This window comes from Hypomesus nipponensis, chromosome 18, assembly GCF_054491055.1.
Source record: "Hypomesus nipponensis isolate SF chromosome 18, ASM5449105v1, whole genome shotgun sequence".
Taxonomy (NCBI): Eukaryota; Metazoa; Chordata; class Actinopteri; order Osmeriformes; family Osmeridae; genus Hypomesus; species Hypomesus nipponensis.
Window position 1 is genome coordinate 16,088,237 of NC_140378.1, and position 19,515 is coordinate 16,107,751.

Consider the following 19,515-nt stretch of genomic DNA (forward strand, 5'->3'; position numbering starts at 1 on the left):
ACGAACTGTTTTGAAGTCGTATTTAATTTCCAAACATTTCTCTTCACATTTTCTTTTTTTTTGGTGCATGAGAACATTTCTTGGTAGCACTTGTGTATTTTCCTTAGGCATGTCCCTTGAAAAGCAAAATCTAAAGTAACACCAGTCAGAAAGCAGCCTGCTTTTTCTGGGTGAAACGTTTTCCACGTGTAATAACTCACAGAGGCTCGATGAGCGTAAAGTGGCGCTCATACAGCTGGCATACTTGTGGTTGAAGAAGGCCTCACGCTGCGAATTAGCGTCAAGGAGACAGATTGACAGTTTAAATACCTCTACCAACCTGCCGTCTGTCAAGTCGGCTTCCTCTGAAGCCGTGCACAGTTGATATCTCCTCCTGATCGTGTTCTTTTCCACGGAACAAAATGTCACTAACTCTTTATCATGCTGCCATGGGCTTGGGGCTAGAGAGGTTGTCTTCGTCACGGACATTCCTTCTCTGTAGTATATCTGATAAGGTTACCATTATTACAGACTTTTCTATGCATCTTTCAGACTAACCTAAAAAACATGTTGGAATTTTAAACCGTAAACTATATATATGACGCAAAAATATATACATAAAATCTAAAATACGTATACATACAGTATGTGCCCTACACCGTCTTTCTACTTAACCCACTAAATCAGTGGAACACGGTACAGAGTGTGCTGTGGAGCACTGGAGTACATGAGATAGTGACAACATAAGCTCGGAATTATAAGGCCTTTTTAGAATGCTTCCATCTGCAGGAGATTTCTGGGCGGTGGATTATCCGACAAGTATGGAGCTTACCTCATATCACGACACTGGGCCCTTCCCCTCGTGTTACTGCCACTTGCAAGGGGAGGCTGTGTGTTGGGATTTTCACGTGCGTGAGTGCGCGCACAAAACTGTGTGACTGTGAACCCTCCCTTGCTGATGATATTTTCTACAGCTCCACCCTCAGCTTCTGTACCATGGCTTCTTTGTGTACATGTGTGTGTGTGTGTGTGTGTGTGTGTGTGTGTGTGTGTGTGTGTGTGTGTGTGCACACTTTGAGTATGAGTGGGAGTTGAGGGAGTTTTCGCTAGGCTCGGTGGTCCTGTGAAAGCGGGCAGGGCCGAGGGCGAGGGCTAAACTCATGTATTTACACACTTATCCCCTTCTCCGGCCCAGGCCTGAACAGATGGTTTCTGTTTTTCCTGGCAGATTTGTGACGGAGCCACAAAAGGCCCCTGCTTTGACATGGAGCCAAACGGTTAAGCAAGGGAAGGAGGAGAGAATAGAGGAGTGGAGGAGAGGAGGATGGAGGGGGGGAGGGAAGGAGGGGAGGGAAGGAGGGAGAGCAGAAAGGGAGGATAACAATGGACAATCAACCCTGAATCTAAACACAACCCTTCCTTCAAAAATCCCTCCTCTCCCACATTTGGGGTGGATGAGGCGTGACGCTGGGCGTAGGAGAGCAGACGGATCATGTGATCGCTGGGTTCTGGTGGCTGATGCAGAGTTGTGTAAACATCCATTAGTGCAGCCAGCCTGTGTGCCTCCAGCTCCCTGAACACTGTCCAGCCTAACGGGCAGGAGACAGAGGGGGGGAGGGCGTCTCACTTCCATTTCAGCAAGGTGGAGGAGAAGATTTATCTTTGGGCCAAATGTTCCATGGGAGGGCCATCTATCCTTTACTGGGATAACTTAAAATACGCGATTCACTTTGCAAATACCTTTTGCCTGTCCACAACTGTACCAGATAGATAACGTATTTTTCCTGCATCTGTCTTGATCTCGTTTACACCATTTCCCATTCACGCGTGTTTTGGACAGGCAACTCCTGACAGAAATTCCACAAACGAATACCACCGCTCAGAATATGAAGCCCCAAATGCCGTCTACTGCACAGCCAAGAACATCTCAAAAGCCTCACAAATTCACCTTGCACATCTCATTGTTTTTTTTTGTGTTTTTTTATCAGTGTCCAAATATTCGAAGTCCACCCACCATGTGTTGCCTCAGACCCAGACCTCCGGGACGGCGGTTCCTCTAAGCCCAGGGACATGGGGGGATACTGAAAAGGCCTTGGCTGATGAAGCATAGTGTGTGTGTGTGTGTGTGTGAGAAAGGCGGTTAAATAGACAGCCGATCCCTGCTGCGCCGAGGCTTTCTGCTGGAGAACCAGTGAATAAGCTCTGCTTTCACAGGTCAGGGATGCACACGCTGAAGAATCAGCACTCGTGTTTTTCCCGCTGTAAGCGTTTTTGCCAATGAAAGCTGATTGGTCCGCCACAGCGCCTTTCTCGCAGGGGGTCGATCCCTCGGGTTCTGCTGATAAGCTAGTCCCTCCAAACCACAACACGGAGCCAACGAAAGAACTCAATTACAGCGGGACCTCGTCGCCCCGCTTCATACATTCCTAACAATGTGTTTGACTTCACCAAAGCAAAAATAAAATTGCCTGTGGTCCCCCCCCGAACGAACATCAATCCAAACTGGTTGAGCTACCGTTGACCAATAACATTTTCCAACTGCATAAACACGAGCTATATCATTTACCAAAAACACGGAAGCTCCTCTGTCACCCCAGACAGCTGCTGCCTACTGCAGGCCCCCCCAGTTTTAGCTGGTTTAATTAGTGCCTGAACCAAAGTATTTATAATCACACACTCCTCCCCCTAGGCTCTCGCTGTTGGGCTGAAGACATGGCAATGAATTCAATTTGACGTTTGTACAGATCGCACAGGGGCAAACATCTGCTCTGAGGTTGTGATGGGAGCACAGCTCTCCTGTTGGCTTGTAAATGACGAGGCGGGGCGGGGGGGGGGCGGAGCCTGGTACCTTCTCCCTGGAACACGGCGACAGACACAATAACCCTTCAATTTAGGTTAGAGCTCCTTGAACTCAACAGCAAGCTAATCGTTTCTGACAACCAACTTTCACAAAACCAGCTAAACTTAAGTTATCCATCTTAAATATTTTTTTTCCATTTTGCACTTTGTGCCGTGGGCTATTACAATCTTATCTGAAACAAGTGCCATCGTTATATTTCGTATTTTAACCGAAAAGCTTACGTTGGAAATATCTAGCAAAAAGTTATCGCCGATCTGCCAGTTCAGCAGATTCAGTTGTTTGAACATGGAGTGAGCGGCCGTGCGGCTCATGTTTCCATGACGTCCGTTTTGGAGCAAAGGAAATGGTGGCAGCAGGCGGCAGAGCCAGTGCAGTTAGAGACGGTCAGACAACACACCCACTTCCCCCTCCGGGCCTTTATGGGGACTTTATATAAAGCATTCCTGAGCGCTAGTCAGGCCTGGTGTGTTTACACAGCACTGGGTGCTTACCCTTGGCACTGCCTGCTCCGAGCCCCATGGCGCTTGAGGAGAAGCCCAGTTAATAAGGCCTGGAGGGGGGAGGAGGGAACACTGTGCTCCCCCTGCTATGGAGCTGTGGCTGACGGCCCAGGGGGGGTTGATGGCCCTGCTCTCTGGCACAGCCTGTGCCCCAGCCCCAGCCCCAGCCCGTGCTCCTGCCCCAGCCCCAGCCCCAGCCCCGGGCACCACTAGTTACATGAACAACCCTGTTTGTGGGAGCTGCTCACTTCCACGGCTTGACATGCGAGTGGAATTACAGAAATATATGACAGTCAGGAGATAGTGTGTGTCTGTGTGTGTGTGTGTGGGGGGGAATCTTTTCGCCTTAAACCTACAAAAATCTTGAGAGATTGTTATGCCTTACACTGCACAGATAGTGTAGGAGTGAGCGGGAAAGAGATTGCTGTTAGGGAAAATAAATGGAGCTTTCCCTCTCGGTAGACTGCCACAAGCTTGGGGATCAGGCTTTCAGCACAAAAGCAAGTTCAATCATAAGCAAAGGGAAGGATCTACATTTTTGTTGTTGTTGTGCAACAACCATGGCTTTTCAGTCTCTATATTAAGCTAACCCCCACCTCACCCCTCTCCTCCCGTAGTTACTACCCTTCTTCTTGGTCTTCCAGTCATTTTCTCCTCTTTTCTTATGTTTAATGGGCAGTTTATTTTCCATTTGCGGGGAAGAAAATGAATGTTTCCCTGCTCTACGGTGGCGTCAGGGCTGGATCCAGAGGGAGGTCCATTACCTTTCCTGCCAAGCACACTCCCCCTCCAGGTTCAATTGCATTAGAACCTCTTTTATAGCCAATAGACTACTCTGGTTATACATCTACAAACCAGTGGAAGTAATTGAGGTAACCTTTGAGAGGAAACCTTAAGAAACAGAAATTGGTTTAAGATAGTATTTGTTCTCTTAGCATTGCAGAACTAGGGGAGCAAGGTGGTGTATGAAACCAGGGCTAGACTACAGCACTGCCTGCCAGAGCAGAGTTTCTAGGAAGTGCTAGTGACATATGGAGATTTCACATCTCAAACACTAAGGATATGAAACAGGATAAAGGTGACAAACACTTCAGATTTTTCCTTTGATGTCTGTGTCAACACAATCCTGCGGTCTTCCATGAGGATCAGCCTTGCTTGTTCACTACAAAAACAAGCGCCACAAAGCCTGCACAACTGAGTACACCCTCCAAAAATTAAAATAATAATAACAGCCCTGTAAATTATTTACAAGGAGAAGGGAGAAAATGTATGGAAGACATATCAACCACGTGAAACATCTTCCCTTATAATTCGGATTAAAAAACGAGAATATACTTTTGATCTAAGGTATGATTGTTTACTCTTAAATCAAGGAATAGTTTGCGGTAGATTAAGTTGCAACTGTCTACTTGACAGCCATGTTTTCTCTACTTCTAAACGTAATGTAGCTGGGTACACAGTTCTGGGTTCATCATTGTTGGGGCTGGATATGACCCATTTGTGTAATCTAACAGGTTCCAAAGTTGTTCGCTGATGATTAACACATTAACATACACACCACTAAACCAGGGAGAGAGGAACTTTCCTCTGCCAAAGAACATAAACAAAACAATTAGTATAACTCCTTTGAGGGTGAAAGGATATTAACAGCCCTTGTCTCCTTCAACTGCACCAATATCCACTCCTATCCTCAAGACGATAACATTATAAATCAATGCTATTGTGTCGTCTTTTCACTAGCTGTTCATTTTGTATGGACTCGATATTCTCTCTAAAATAGTCATCAGTGCTTTAAAGAGTAAAAAACATTGTCATTAACTTGATAAAATCAAGTAATCCCAACATAAATGCATATTAGACCATGCTACAACTAAGACCAAAAAACCCCACATGAAAAAACAATATATACATTGAGTTACACATTTAAAAAAATTCAGCATAAAAAATGAATGACAAAGAGCACTGTTTATCTACAAAACAGACTTATATTTTAAGTATCTCTAGGCCTTGGCTTCTCAGTGACCCAAAGTGAGACATTATATTTTTGTCGCACGGGGCTTGTATTAGTAGTAGTCTTTTAATAAGCTTCCAAGTTGGAACCTGTCATCCGTAAAATATCAAATGCCGACAATCCTTTCGATTGCTTAAGTAAAATCAACAACTAGTGTGCATGGAAATGTTTGTGTTGATTCCTGGGAAATGGTGCTGGTTGCCCGTTACATCCAGACACAAAAGTTTTGTTCAAGTTCCGCTGTAGCACTAGACGTAGAACATGCTGGAGGATATTTTGATCAGGGCTGCTGAGCACTAAATAAATAAATGAAATGTTCCTCACCGTCTCTTTGTTGGGTAGTAGTTCTTTGCGAATCCTGAAGAAGTTCTTCCCAAACTGCCTCAGCCCTTTAATAAACCGCTTCTGTTAGGTGGAGAGGAGAAGACAGAAACTGAATCAGAAACATTACTGTTGTCAGCCGAAATGCAACCACAAGAGGATAAAGCACATTGCCACGACAAAACATTTCCCCTTTAGTCAGTCTGTGTGGTTGCAGAGGTTTGATGTTCATCTAAAAGCCTCTGTCCTGCTCATTTAAACTCCCGAGTGTACACATAACCGCGTTATGGCAAAAAAGAGAGGAAATGTCAAGTAAAGCAAGCCTTGACGACAATGCTGCTTACTCTTTTATGTGGTTCAATAACATTGCCAATTAAACAACTAAAGCCTATTACATTAAAATAGTTTGATTGTACATGTCAGACATTGCGTACAACTACAAAGTTGAAAGCCATAACTCAACTTGGATGAGCTGTTAAGAAAAACATTTCCTGTGCAGATTACCATTCCTTATAAACACAACTCTATTTTCTCACTCAAACATATCACAAAAATGGGTCAAAACATGCAGGCGACACAAATAAGGTAAAATGCACAGACCTACAGAAATAAAAGTGGCAAACAGCACACTAACAACGACACCAAAAATACTTTCAAACAAACCTGAAATGATTTCTCACGTGTAACACAACATCAGACCCCGAAGGCACACTCACTACGCACTAAAACAGAATAAATGTCAAAAAAGAGTAAAAACCTAATGCTTTTCTTCTCCTTTAAGAACCACAGACTGTGAACCGTAAAACGCCGAGCCTGAAAACATTCATAACCAGCGAAGCAGACGACCGACAGATTTACTTTCTTGTTCCACAGACGAGCCCCGTTTCTCAGTTCATCTCAGCCGACCGTTTTCACCAAGTAACTCCAGCAAAAAGCAGCTAAAAGTCTCCAGAGAACACGGCACAAATCTCCACGTCCAGACACAGGTACGGGGGAAAAATTAGGAGGCAAATCCACAAAGTCTCCGAAGGTACAGCGCTTTTCTTTTTTTTTTTTTTACAAGCAAGAAATAGCTTGTCACTCTCTGCTCTTCCACTACAAAGGGGAAGGCTTTACATGTGATCTTTCTGCTAGAGAGGCTCTGGTCGGGGGAGGGCTGGGAAACCTGGGGTGGAGCGCAGCGCTGCTGCATCCTGCACCGGCTGGGACTCCCAGTCCTGCCTGCCTGCCTGCCTGCCTGCCACAGAGGGCTGGCTAGGGCTCTACCCCCCACATGCAAACACACAGGCCGGGCCAGAGCTCACACACTCCCCTTTCTTTTATTTTTTATTACAACACCCCAGTGCCTTTCAGCTTTAAACAGGAAACACCGTTTCTTTAAATGTATTCATGGCTTTAGGGTGAACACACACACACACACACAGACGGACGGCACACATTGAGGCCTGGGAGCGAGATCTCGGGTGAGGGAAAAGGCTGGGACGATTTGTGTGGAGAAAGGTCTTGGACACGGTAAAAAGAGACAAGCAAAGAGGAAAACCAGACATGGAATCTCTGAGCCGGCGTGTTTGCGGTCCATGTACATTTGTGTTATGCAACCAACAGATTGTTGACACGCTCTGAAGAGAACCAGGCAGGGGTTTTTACAGAAGTAACAGCATTTCTACACTTGCCAAATATGGGTGTACTGAGAAATCCATCACACCATTGAGACAAGACGAAAAAACGTTTTTGTTTTCTATTCATACGAGTGCGGTGAAAACTCTGTATCAAGTTCCCTTTTTGGAGAATGAGTCAATACTCACACTACAACAACACATTTACAAAAGGATCATCACCATGTAATACAAACCGCTAGTGAATGTCAATAGCGTCCCTTTCTGTAGTGGGTAAGCTTACAACAGATTCATTTTGAAAGGGGCAGAGGGACACAGTTTGGAGATATTTGATGACAAACTGAGGGGGACACACCATGAGAGGAGTTGATTAGAATTAGCGGGCTGGAGGTGATGCTGATTAGCCAGTAGATGGAGCTGTCTGCAACACAAGCCCTTTCCTGCACATGATTACTCTCTTCTCAACACTTCCAAGAAACAGCAACATAATCTACAGACCCAAATTTACAACCCCTCAACGCAATAACCTGTTATACTTCTAGTCTTCTAGACTATTTTGACCATCAAAAATATGCAACATCCAAGGTTTTCTGGAAATGTATTTGATTACTACCGATGGGGTTGTTGGTTCCGAACGGAACACCTGCACTGAAACGAAGACACCCTTAACAACACTGCTGTCCTGAGGGAGATGAGGGGCTGTGGGCAGAGCTGCCGTCGTGCCACCTTACATGATATTACATGATGGATTTAACGGCTGTTGGTAGCTCTAAAAGGTGAGCTTGCTGCTTCATTACCTGGGATACCAGACCTGCAGAGACACAAATCAATTAGACCTGCCAACACGCCCCGGCCTACGCTCTAATTATGCCACCCTAATTATGTTCCCTTACTGGACTATTTACACAGCCTGTCGGATGTCTGTATGCACGCTCCTTCTAGCCCCGCTCCCCGCCCCCCTCTCTCCCACAACATTCCCTCTTGTTCTTCCTCTCTCGTCCTCCCTCTCTCTACATGTCGGCTCCAGTTTAAGGCTCCATTTCAGCTGCCTGGGCTCAGCGCTCTCCAGCCCAGCTAATAAATCATCCGCCAATCTGCTCCCTGAATCGCTCTGCCCCTGCTCCGATTGCTCCAGCCCTTCGTTGCCAGGCAACACGGCGGAGGAAGGAGGGGCCGAGAGAGCGAGAGAAGCGGAGGAAGGGAGGGAGGGAGGGAAAGAGGAGGAGGAGAGAGAAGGCAGGCTGAAAAAAAAAAAAACGCTAGCAAATCGCCAGCTCCGCTGTGCTGAAACAACAGGCTTCTCTCTGTCAGAAAGTGTTCCAGAGAGCTGGCTCTTTTCCCTGCTTTCCCCCTGCGCTCCCTCTCCTCCTGGCCGCCCGGCCAACAGTGCACTATTGTGAAGGCTGAAGGAGGGAACATAAAGGAAGGAGGGGAGCTGGAGCCAACAGCTCAATAGGTCATTGTTATGTGTTGGCGCTTCCTGCTCCGCCGTGGATTGTTAGAAGTTGTAAAACTGGTTAAGATCATGAGGGTACACACACAGAGAAACTATCAAGGTGAAAGGGTGAACAAGCAGGCAGCAATGGGCCATTCTGTTTTAAATGTCATTTTGAAAAAAGGGGTTCGAAACATGACGCATGTAAAACCTTCTGCTAAATGCCTTCAGACGCCAAACAAAGATACACTCTACTACAGTCAGTATACTTGACCTTTATAGCCCCGTTATGGACAAACACGGTGACTGAAGTCGACAACCACAGATTTCTAAATACAGTAGGGAACTGTCTAAAATATGTGGTTAAAGCTAGCAGTGGTGATGTCAACAGGTTGAACAATCAATTTAGAAAAAAATATTATGAAAATGCTTACATCAACAAAGCTGGAATTGGTTAACAGCAACTATATAATGGGGAATAAACAATGAAATCCCATGAGACTTTGCGAGCTACTTTGTAACACGCAAGTTCCAGTAACTTTTCACTGACACAAAGGTGACAGGAAATTCCAGCTCACACCCTTCCTGTCAGCCAAAGCTGTTTGTCAACGACCCTAAAAGGCTTTGCTGGCATTGTACCAAAACATTAACTAACACACCAACATCATTCTCCAGTCTGCACAGTGTGACAGACAATCAGCAAAATTACATCCAATATTTATCTTGAATGACCCCTGTAAGTCAGACCAGCAGCCCAGGAAGCACCCAGCTATCTGCCTGAATGTTTGGGTGAGGAGGGTCAGTGCGGCTCCGGTCTTTAAACCAGGTTTTCACCACTGGGGGGCCGTTCTTCTCTCTCTCTCCCTCCCTCCCCCTCCTGGGCCTCCTCCTCTCGTTCATCATCTGCTGACAGGGCTGGGGCTGAGCTCCGCAGCGGCACAGAGGAATGGACCCGTGCTAAAGCCCCAGCAGATCAGAGAGCTGCAGACAGCACCCCCTGTTGGCCCACGGGGTAGTAGCAGGACTTATTCTAGCTGCGTTTCTCTTGAGGGGAAACGCCTGCAAGCGACGTGTGGATTCCAGCGTGGTCAGGGGCTTGCGCTCCTCAAAAGGTAAAGCGGAAGGAAAGTGCATTCCCAGTGGAAGGTTAATGTGGAGACAATCTTTTTGGGACAGTGTGGGTGTTTGCAGTGACGTGCCTTTACACCAAGCCAAAGCATTTCCAGTCTGTGAACCAAATGATGGCATACTGACACAGAGCAGGGACCTGCACGGTGGGGGGGGGGGGGTTATATGGCAGGAGTACGACCATCTCCGTAACTGGCGACAAGACACTAAAAATAAAACAACTCTTTGCTTTGCTGCGTTGTCACCCCCCCCCCGCCGCCCCCCCCCGAGGCAGCCATCAATAACATTTGGTAACGATCACGGCCACAGTCTGATCCTTCACTCATCTGATGGTTCTGGAGAGAGCGTCCGGGACTATTTCCAGAGAGTCGTTGAGCGGGGTTGAGGCCAAGACCTGTGTGCTATGTAGCAGCTGCTGCCAGTGGGGAGAGGGGGGGGGGTTGAGGGAGGGAGGGGGGGAGAGAGTCAACATGGGGAAAGGGAGGTGACAACTGACCCTGCAGACAGCCTGATCCTGTCATCTCAGCGGCCTCCGCTGTCACTTTTATTCACATCTCCAAAGGGAGGGGAGGCAAGAGGGGATAGAAGAAGAGCAGAAATAATGAGGCTGGTCCGAGGCGGGGAGGGTGGGGAGGGTGGGGAGGGCGGGGAGGGTGGGGAGGGACAGAGGAGCGGAGCGGAGCGAGGGATGATGAATACATGAGGGGCCGGTGACTGTGTGTGCGTCAAGGTCACACCTGTCCCTCAAGGTCGCAGGGCTCGACTGGCCCACCTGGATGTGGGATCCCAGAGACATGGGATGCAACAGCCGATGCCAGCGAGCAGCACTGGAGGGCTGTGGTGAAACACGACTGTCTCCTCCGACACTGAGGAAGACCTTCAGTTGGGCCGAGTCTCACAGTCAAACATTCACACCAAAACAATCTGCCTTGTCAGTTCATAACTATGTTCAGGACTGGTCATACACAAATACTGGGATAACTAAAGAAATGTAAAATACTGTTTGTGGTTTTAAATATTCAGTGGTCTAAAACATAATACACAAGGCTTTTTTCTTTTTATTGAGGTTGGCTTGTCTGTTTGTGTGTGTGTGTGTGTGTCTGAGAGAGAGTGCTGTGGCACATCAGATACATGCTGGCGTGTAGGGACAAAACACCCACTCAGCTACAACCCACTCTGATCATCTCAGAAGTGTATATAGCCTGCCGCCAGCTAGCATGCATAAGTAAAGAGAACACCGAGAAGGACGGATGACTTCATCAGTCTCGATTAGCTTTGGTCCTGCTGAGGGACTATTTATTCAAATGTGTCCATCGCCTTCAATTACAGGACAAATACACACATTATTCCCTTCAGTTAGATCTGTGATGATGGGCTACGTGCTCGACAATGGAATGCATTTTATTTGACGCAATATGAACGCGCAGGCAAACCGAGGTTAATTTATCCGAAACCAAGATGAATACTGTTGCGTTGAAAATAAGCAACCCAGAGCCGATTCTTTTTTATGATGCTACAATGACAAAACATACTTATTCAGGTTATACATAAATCACTACATCTTTTGAGACACAACCACGGAAATCTGGAGACGGCGTGGGGACATCAACACCCCAGCCTTCCTTCATGTTGCCACGGTGATGGACGTCCTCTAATGTCTAGTCAGAGATTGGATGCCATTTTCTTATCCCAGACTCTCTGCAGCTGCGGCGAAATGTGAATCTAAATTCAAATGGACGCCAACATTACCAGCCCCTCAATCTTTTTCCTCGCTTCCTTCTTTTCACCGTGAAAGATTTATTCCGCAGGCGATAAACAGGATGCAGCTGCTCTTGAATCTTTGAGGGGCTCGGGGCTCGCCGAGTGCTGTTACCAAGGTCCCTACCACCAGACACACTCCACACATTTAACCCTTTTTCAACAGCTCCCTCCCAAAAAAACACAGACCTACTCCAATAAGAATGGGCTGCCACGCCAGCACTGACGCAAGTAACAAAGGCGCTCTCGAGCGACGAGGTGGATGATAAATATACCAGTTCGGTAGGCAGATGGTGCCAATGACATAAACAGCTTTTCAGGGAGAGTTAAAAAAGGAATGCCTTTCTTACCACTTCGTCTTCAGACCAGCACTTCTCGATGAGCTTGGGGACGGGCTTCTTCACAAGGCGCTGCAGGGCCTTGCCTGCATCATAACTGCTCTCGTGAAGCTGAAAGGAAACAAAAGACAAGACACGTTTGTTATTTTCATGAAATAGAAAAGTGTAGGGAAAATACTATATTGCAACTATATAAATAGTTTTGAAGCGAGCGTGTAAAACAATAAAAAGGTTGTTATTTTCAGGTAATTCATTACATTGTAAGGGACACCAGACCCTTTATTAATCCCAGCATGCACTGCTAACAACCTGGCAAACACCAGAGGCTGTCCATGCTCCCACTAACTTGCCACGTCTCTCCATGTACAGAGGGGTAATGCAGGCATCACAGACTCCTCTCCAGGAATAAACAACAACTGCTCATTGGAATTGCTAATTGAAGCTTAGGTTCAAGATACGGTAACCTGCTTCACAACGTTTATTCTCCATTGGATAAAGTCTGAACATGAAATCACTCTTTAGGATGGCCCCCTCTGCCTTTGTTTGATTCCATCGTTTGGCTTTGAAAGTAAAAGGACAGACCTCTAAAGTGAGCGTCGTGCACTGTGTGATGCACACGCTGATCCATGTGGTTTGATAATGTGTTACTGTGATCTCTTCCTGCATTGAGATGAGATGAAACAGGAGAACTTGCAACTCTACAATACAACTCTGAGACATCCTGCCCTCCTGTAGATGTGAGCTCAGATACTTACAGTGTTAAGTGCGTTTAGTGTTGTGTCGTCTCGAGAAGCAGCCAAACAGCCGTCTTCTGTCGAGCCGCCGTCACACATCCCGGCGAAAGCAGCCATACTTCTGAACACACAAACACCCACACAGAGAGAGAACAGTCAGGAGAACGATCCCTTTGAAATGTCAAGTGTAAATCTAATACTGATTAGATGACACGTGACTCGAGGCCCCAAACAACATCAAACAACATCAAACAACATCCCGGCTTTATGGGAGCTCCTGGAACAGGAAGTGGCCCGGAGATAACCTTCTCACATCCCGTGACTGAGATACCGGGGTTACATGAACACGTTAATGAAAGGGGCTCATCCCTGATGCGTCCGACATCACTGGCTGGTCTCCTGGGTCAGGGTCAAAGGTCGGGGGTGCGAACTCACCTGGCTGCCCTGAGGTACATGAGGAGGTCACAGTCGTTGACCCCGGGCATCCAGACCAGCTCCTCGTTCTCCGTGATGGCCTGGCCACCAGGGGAGGGGAAAGGCTGCAGCTCGGGGAGCTTGGCCTGGTTAGGGAGACGAGGAGGAGAAGGAGAGGGACAGATGGTGTCACATGACAAATTGCACACGAGCTTGAGGAGTAAATATCGGCTTTCCAATCCTTTTTGTCAGCGTTTGGCTGAGTGGCGTGGCCAGGCATGTCATAATCACAACGGTCTAATATAAGGAATCGGACACGGAGGAACTGTCTTTGTAGCTCAACAAACCGGTCACGGATTCATATATTTAACAGCAAAGAGCCTTTATTTATTGCCTGAATAAAAGGACATGCTATATTTTGCAAATATTTTATATTCGGTATCCAAATGAAACCTGCAGCAACGGGGGGTGGGGGGGGGGGCAAATGGTAAAATACTAGACTATTGATGGATTGATAAACAGTTTAGTTAAATATTGAACATAAGAATCCCCCTTCTCACGGTGTGCTGATATGACAATGATAAAGTGAATAATTCAAATGTCATTCAAAGAATGAAATACAAAGTCAGTTACTGGAAACATGCATGTGTTTGAAGATTTCCGGTGATTGAAGACTTACTTGGTGGCTGGGGCCCACTCGAATCTCCCCTTGTGTGCTGTTTAGTCGCCTGAAACAGGACCAAAAAATATTATATGTATATGAAAACAAACATGTTGGAGTGCATTGCACAGGACCTACAAATACCAAAGAGGTCCCTTTAAGTTAGGCTATAAGCAGCACTGGGAACCGTCAAATCTATGCTTCAGTTTGAGAAAAATATATTAACAGTAGAAGTTAAAAGGCTATGCTTCTTTGTCTATATAAACTAAAAATGGAGAGAGTATGGGTGGGCTCCAGGAAGGCAAGTAGCTTAGACCCGATGGAGGAAAGAAAAACACTGTGACTGGTTTTGACATAGATGATATTGTATGCAGCAATAAAACAGAACCTCTCAAATAGGAGGGTTCTATATGACTACACAGGGAGAGCCTCTGAAATGGCTGCCGGTACAAACCTCGGTAACCATAGAAACTGCTATTTAATAATAGTGTTCCAATCTCCAGCTGCAATGGATTAAAGAAAATGACAAGATGTTCCTTTTGAAAAGCCTTTCCCCCCCTCGGTTGCCTTGGTAACAGCGCCGATTTTCATATAGCCAAGCACGGGGCGGCCCAGAAACTGTCAGTATGATTTGCACCCGGAGAAGCTCTCACTCCATCACACTCTGGCCTGGCTGACTAGACCTGGCTGAAACCTGAGGAGGCAGAAGCTAACAGCCTCCGCCTGCTCCGAGCTCCTCCAACCACCAGCTCCAGAACTAGAACATTTCTGACCCCCCCCTCCCCTTCCCCCCTTCTCCATGCCCCAGACTTTAACACCCTCACAGAGCGCTGGGTTGTCAGAGGAATATTCCATACTGTAATAAAATATGGCAAACAGATGCACAGAGCCAGAAGGGGGGGGGGGGGGGAGAGGCCAACACGAGAGTGTGAAGTGGTCAGCCTCGGTTCTCTAGGAGGGCACAGTGACCGCCGGCCTTTCTTTCTGCCTGGCAACAGTCATCTCCTTATCAGGATGACTGTGAAGCCAGTCATGAGTGAGGGCTGGACAACAGAGAAGGTGTGCACACATGGAGACCCAGCAGGGCAGACACAGACCACTTCTCAAGTCAAGAACTTGTCCTCGGACTTCAAACTGATTTAATTACAGAAATCTCCCTAGCTTTTGATTTTTTAAAATTAATTAATTTCACACTCTGCACTTAAGAGCCGAATAAATTGATTGCAACACTTTAGATGGAAATCATACTGGTTCTAAACTACAACGAGAATTAAGGACAGTTAGACTAATTAATTCCTGGAGTACAGAAAACAACTTTTAATTAACTTGATACCCCTGCAGAGAAGATCTCCCGACCAATGCAGGAACATTTGAAACGTACGCCATTTTTGTGTGTCTTTGAAACTGGATAGGACTTTCAGAAACTTCAGGTCCTACATGGTCACAGGTCAGCCTGGCTGAACCACAGACAGAGCACATGGCAGGACAGAACATGGTCTGGGAACAACCATGTCTGACTGGGGCAAAAACAAGTGTGCTCTGCAGACTAGCAGATATTGGACAGGGATAATGTTACTCATCTATCTGGATTACCTTGCTGTGAGACAGTAGACATGACAATACAAATATTGAGTAAACACTATATACACACTGACCAAGTACAAGTAACAATGGGGTTACAAGTAACTGTTCATGAGTTCAAAATAATCTACAGGTGTTGAGGTCCAAAAGTACAAGTGTTGAGATTCACCTACCACCAGAATATCTCATGTAAGGCTAAAGCCTGACTAATAACCATCTAACGTTATGAAACAGGATGTATGATATAATAATGACATTTCCTGTCGACTTTGAAGTGGGCCATCTTTGATCTTAAATACAGACCATTTTGTGCATGGTTATTCATTGTCTTCTTAGGATTTAGTCTTTGCCAAAGGTGAGAATAAACCAAAGACTTATTAAATTGATGGATATTTATTGACAAAAAAACCAAAAGCATATCCATTACTTTTGAAAGGAATCAAATTCCATGCATTGCTATGTTGTCTGTATGAAGGACTTTTACATTAATGCTTTTTAATTTGTCTAACAACCAGTAAATATACAACTAGTTAATAAAAGTTTGTGTAGTATATTTCAAATGCACCCAATAAGGTGAGCTTTTAATATAGCTGTAACCTAAACATCAACAAAGTTAGTGACTGCGTGCAATCAATGCAGACCCCGCCCCTTCCATCAATTTCAACCAATCCTTGCACGAGACGGAACACTTCAGGAACATTACAATAACAGTGCAAACCCAAAACTTTGTGGGCTGGATAGACACACGCACCAACACTATATCACACATTCTTCTTGAGGATCACGAAGAAGACTCTTCTCAGCCTGAGAGAGGGGACACAATGCAAACCTGCTCTCCCCACGCCATGTCATCACGATTGTAAACATGAGAGCACAGTGCCAGAGCGCTGCAAAATGGAGTCAAGACAATCAACTGTTTTCTCGTTTTAAATACAACAAAAATTAGAAGCGTAAGCATGCAATGCTGATATTATCTGTACAAAACCGTACATAAGATCCTATCGCTGCCACATCAAACACAATATGGTTATGTTGGCTACTTGCGATAACGGTTCTGCTTGCGATGATGCATTTACAAAGGAACAAGGCAGCTTCTACGTATTTTTCATTTGACGGACTTGATGCAGTCTGTTAAGTATATATATATATATGTATATATATATTTGGTAGAACCATTTACATTAATTTAGATAAACTAGAGAACGGATGGCATCCAAGTCGCGACTAACAGAGGGATGAAAGCTACTAGCGGTACTATCGCTGAACACGAGAATGGACCTACCTCCGAGGACTGAACAAGTCGTCCATTTCTGATACCAGTTTCTTAGGCTCGATGTTGACAGCTTGCCTACAGTGCTCGTTGGGAATAAACTCTTCCTTTCTCACCTATTTCTAGGTGCTCAAAATGGAGGAGCACGCATTCGCTCGGAGAGCGTTTCACGGAGCTTGTGCTGTGACCTCAGACTCCACGCACGGCGTTCCCAGTTCCCGTTTCTACCGACACAACTGAGCATGTGCTACGACCTTACACACATAGAACACAGACACACACGCAGGGTATGGAACTCATCTCTCTTCGAATGTCTGCTCCATAAACAAGGCCGAATTGCAAGGCTGCAGACATGCTGCTCAGCATACCAAACAAGCAAGAAGGGGAGGGGCGCGCCAGACTGTGATTGAGTGGGGCCCTGAACTAGGGGGTTCCTAACTAACCACAGACGGGTATGCATCACAGCGACTGCTGTGTGCCTGTGAAAAACTGTAACTGGTCTCGCAGCATAACCCCCTTGGTTTTCTAGCAACAAAACCCTGGTTTCCACATGGCTATTACAATCAGACACAATGTAACTCTAGTTCCAGTTAGCCTGCATTGTTGTGGCAGGTATTTGTTCCAATGTAACTTCTACCGGATCACATATCAAACGTTTCTCAAGACACAACACTTGAAAACGTAAGCTAGCACCCTGAGCTGTGGGGTATGTGTAAATGCCGCCTAATGAATTTACATACTGTAGGCATTCATTTGTAACTGAAAGGAGTCAAGGCTGCTACTCAGTTTAAGTTCTTTGACAGCCACAAACCTACTGACTTTCTTTGGTCATGCTAATAACAAGAAATATTGGAGAACAATAATGTCCTTTTTTTTATTTTTATGCAATTCACAAACCCTCCAACTTGTTTAATCTGAGGAATATATGATAGGACAGTATAATAGCCCTGGAGCTTTGCAAAAGAGAAAACATGAAGTGAAGAATATATTTGGATAAGCAGATCACAACACTGATTATGTTATTTATGATCAACTATCATATTATGTATGCATTTTGCTAAAATAAGCCACACTGATAGTCACACAGCAAGCGCTTTAGAAGCAAACATGCAGATTTTTGTCAAATGCTTGGTGACCAGCATTCCATTGACTGTCAGTAATAATTACATGACATTTGCTTCTGCTTTTTTGCTTAAATGTGTGGAAAAAAAAGAAAAAAGATTGCTGTCATATCTGCCTTCCTTTAATGCAGATATAAATATGCAGAGATATTATAATGCATACTAGAGAATAATATGTTTATTTTACATAATCCCACATTTTAAAAATAACTTTTTATACCTTACATAAAACATTTTTGATACCTGATCTATTATAAAAAAATGTTATGGTGTAGACTTGACATCAGTCCAGCGTTCTAATTAAATATGATTAACATGTACTTGTGTGAATATATATGATAGCACTGATATAATGTAAGGGAGGCAATTACATGTAGTCCTTTCTTGATTTAACGCAAGAACCATTTAGTATAGTTCAGGAGAACAATAGTCTCAAGACTTCCTGACTCCTCCCAGAGTAGTGTTGTAACTTGTAACTACCTGGACCAGCTGGGACAGCACAGTTAGGCACAGCGCATCTTACCTGGTTTCTGGGTTGTAGCCCAGGATGTAGAAAAAGGAGTCAATCCTGGCTTTGAACTCCCTGGCAGCAAATATGTCAGAGAAATGGGCAATGTTACATTTCCCCCTGTGAAGGACAAAACAAGCTTCATTAGTTTTCATCCAAAAGGAAACCACAAACACGTTGTTGATATCAGTGCTACACGGATGCTAATTAGCGGTTTTGGGCTCGCTCTCTTGGAGGTGACACATCCAGCAGCAGGTATCCGCCCGGCTGTCAGCCCGGCTCGCCTCTGAGGGATGAGGCTGGAGCCACGGGGTCTGTAAGCCCCCTCTGAACCTGTCATCCCTGCCTCGTCCCAGGTGGATGAGGTGTGGCAGACACGGCATGGGCCCTGCAACACGTGCGTGTGTGCGTGTGTGTGTGTGTCTCCTGACAGTATTACCACACAACGAGCCCTCGTCGTCCTGCAGAGCCCACATCTTGATACCATTTCAGTATCCAGCACAGTGTCTGGGCCTATTGAAATAATAGGCATCAGGGGTCTGGAGACAGCCCCACAGAAGAACAGTACCTTCCCTCAGTAGATGAAAGGACTGTGTCTGTGTGTGTGTCGGGGAGGGCTAGGAGCTGGGTCATTACAGCATCCCGCTGGAATCCCTGCCTGCGTTTATCTAAAGCTCCTATAATAAGTCAAATCAAAGGACGCTCTGTGCAGGAGAACTTGGGGCTAATTTGCCCTGAAATCTGCGGTTTTCTCCACAACGTGGCTCTCCACTGTGCCTGCTGCTACAGTTGCTTCCAGATGGTTTTTGTTAGAACGGGGCCAGGAAGTAACAGAAGGGGAGGAGGAGGTGGAGGGGAGGAGGTGGGGGGGAGGAGGTGGAGGGGAGGAGGTGGAGGGGAGGAGGTGGGGGGCTGAGGATCACAAGTGCAAGGCAGGGATATCTGGTTTCACATCGATACAATAAGCCTGCCTGTCCTCCCTGTTCTTGGTATTAAGCGTGGAGACGTAGGGCCTGATGGCTATCAGACTGGGCTCTTGGAGGAGGTCTATAGAAGGTTCTAGGGAGGAGGTCATGCAGTAGGGAAGTCTATGGTCTAGGGAGAAGGTTTACGGAGGTTGGGCTTCAGGAAAGATGCAGAGAAACCTGGGCCAGCTCTGGAAAGGGCACTGCTCCCCTGACCTACAACCAGCTTGGTGTTTTGTAATCCACAGTTAGAAGTCCCTTCCTCAGTCTGTGTGTGTGCGTGTGTGTGTGTGTGTGTGGGCATGTGCACTAGTG

At 45.9% G+C, this 19,515-nt stretch overlaps 1 protein-coding gene across 5 annotated transcripts in view; it reads right to left on the reverse strand.

Annotated features, from left to right (window-relative positions):
* The window catches only part of rerea (arginine-glutamic acid dipeptide (RE) repeats a), a 113,250-nt gene that overhangs the window by 11,076 nt on the left and 82,659 nt on the right, over nucleotides 1-19,515 (reverse strand). For 4 of the 5 annotated variants that reach the window (XM_084679974.1, XM_084679976.1, XM_084679973.1 and 1 more), the window contains 6 exons: nucleotides 18,251-18,355; nucleotides 13,774-13,822; nucleotides 13,116-13,240; nucleotides 12,702-12,801; nucleotides 11,959-12,057; nucleotides 5,675-5,755 (listed from right to left, as the gene is read on the reverse strand). In XM_084679974.1, the coding sequence (XP_084536100.1) occupies nucleotides 5,675-5,755; nucleotides 11,959-12,057; nucleotides 12,702-12,801; nucleotides 13,116-13,240; nucleotides 13,774-13,822; nucleotides 18,251-18,355 (559 nt within the window). Of the gene's footprint in view, nucleotides 1-5,674; nucleotides 5,756-11,958; nucleotides 12,058-12,701; nucleotides 12,802-13,115; nucleotides 13,241-13,773; nucleotides 13,823-16,618; nucleotides 17,361-18,250; nucleotides 18,356-19,515 lie in introns of those variants that run through there. The other variant, XM_084679977.1, reaches the window with a different exon arrangement.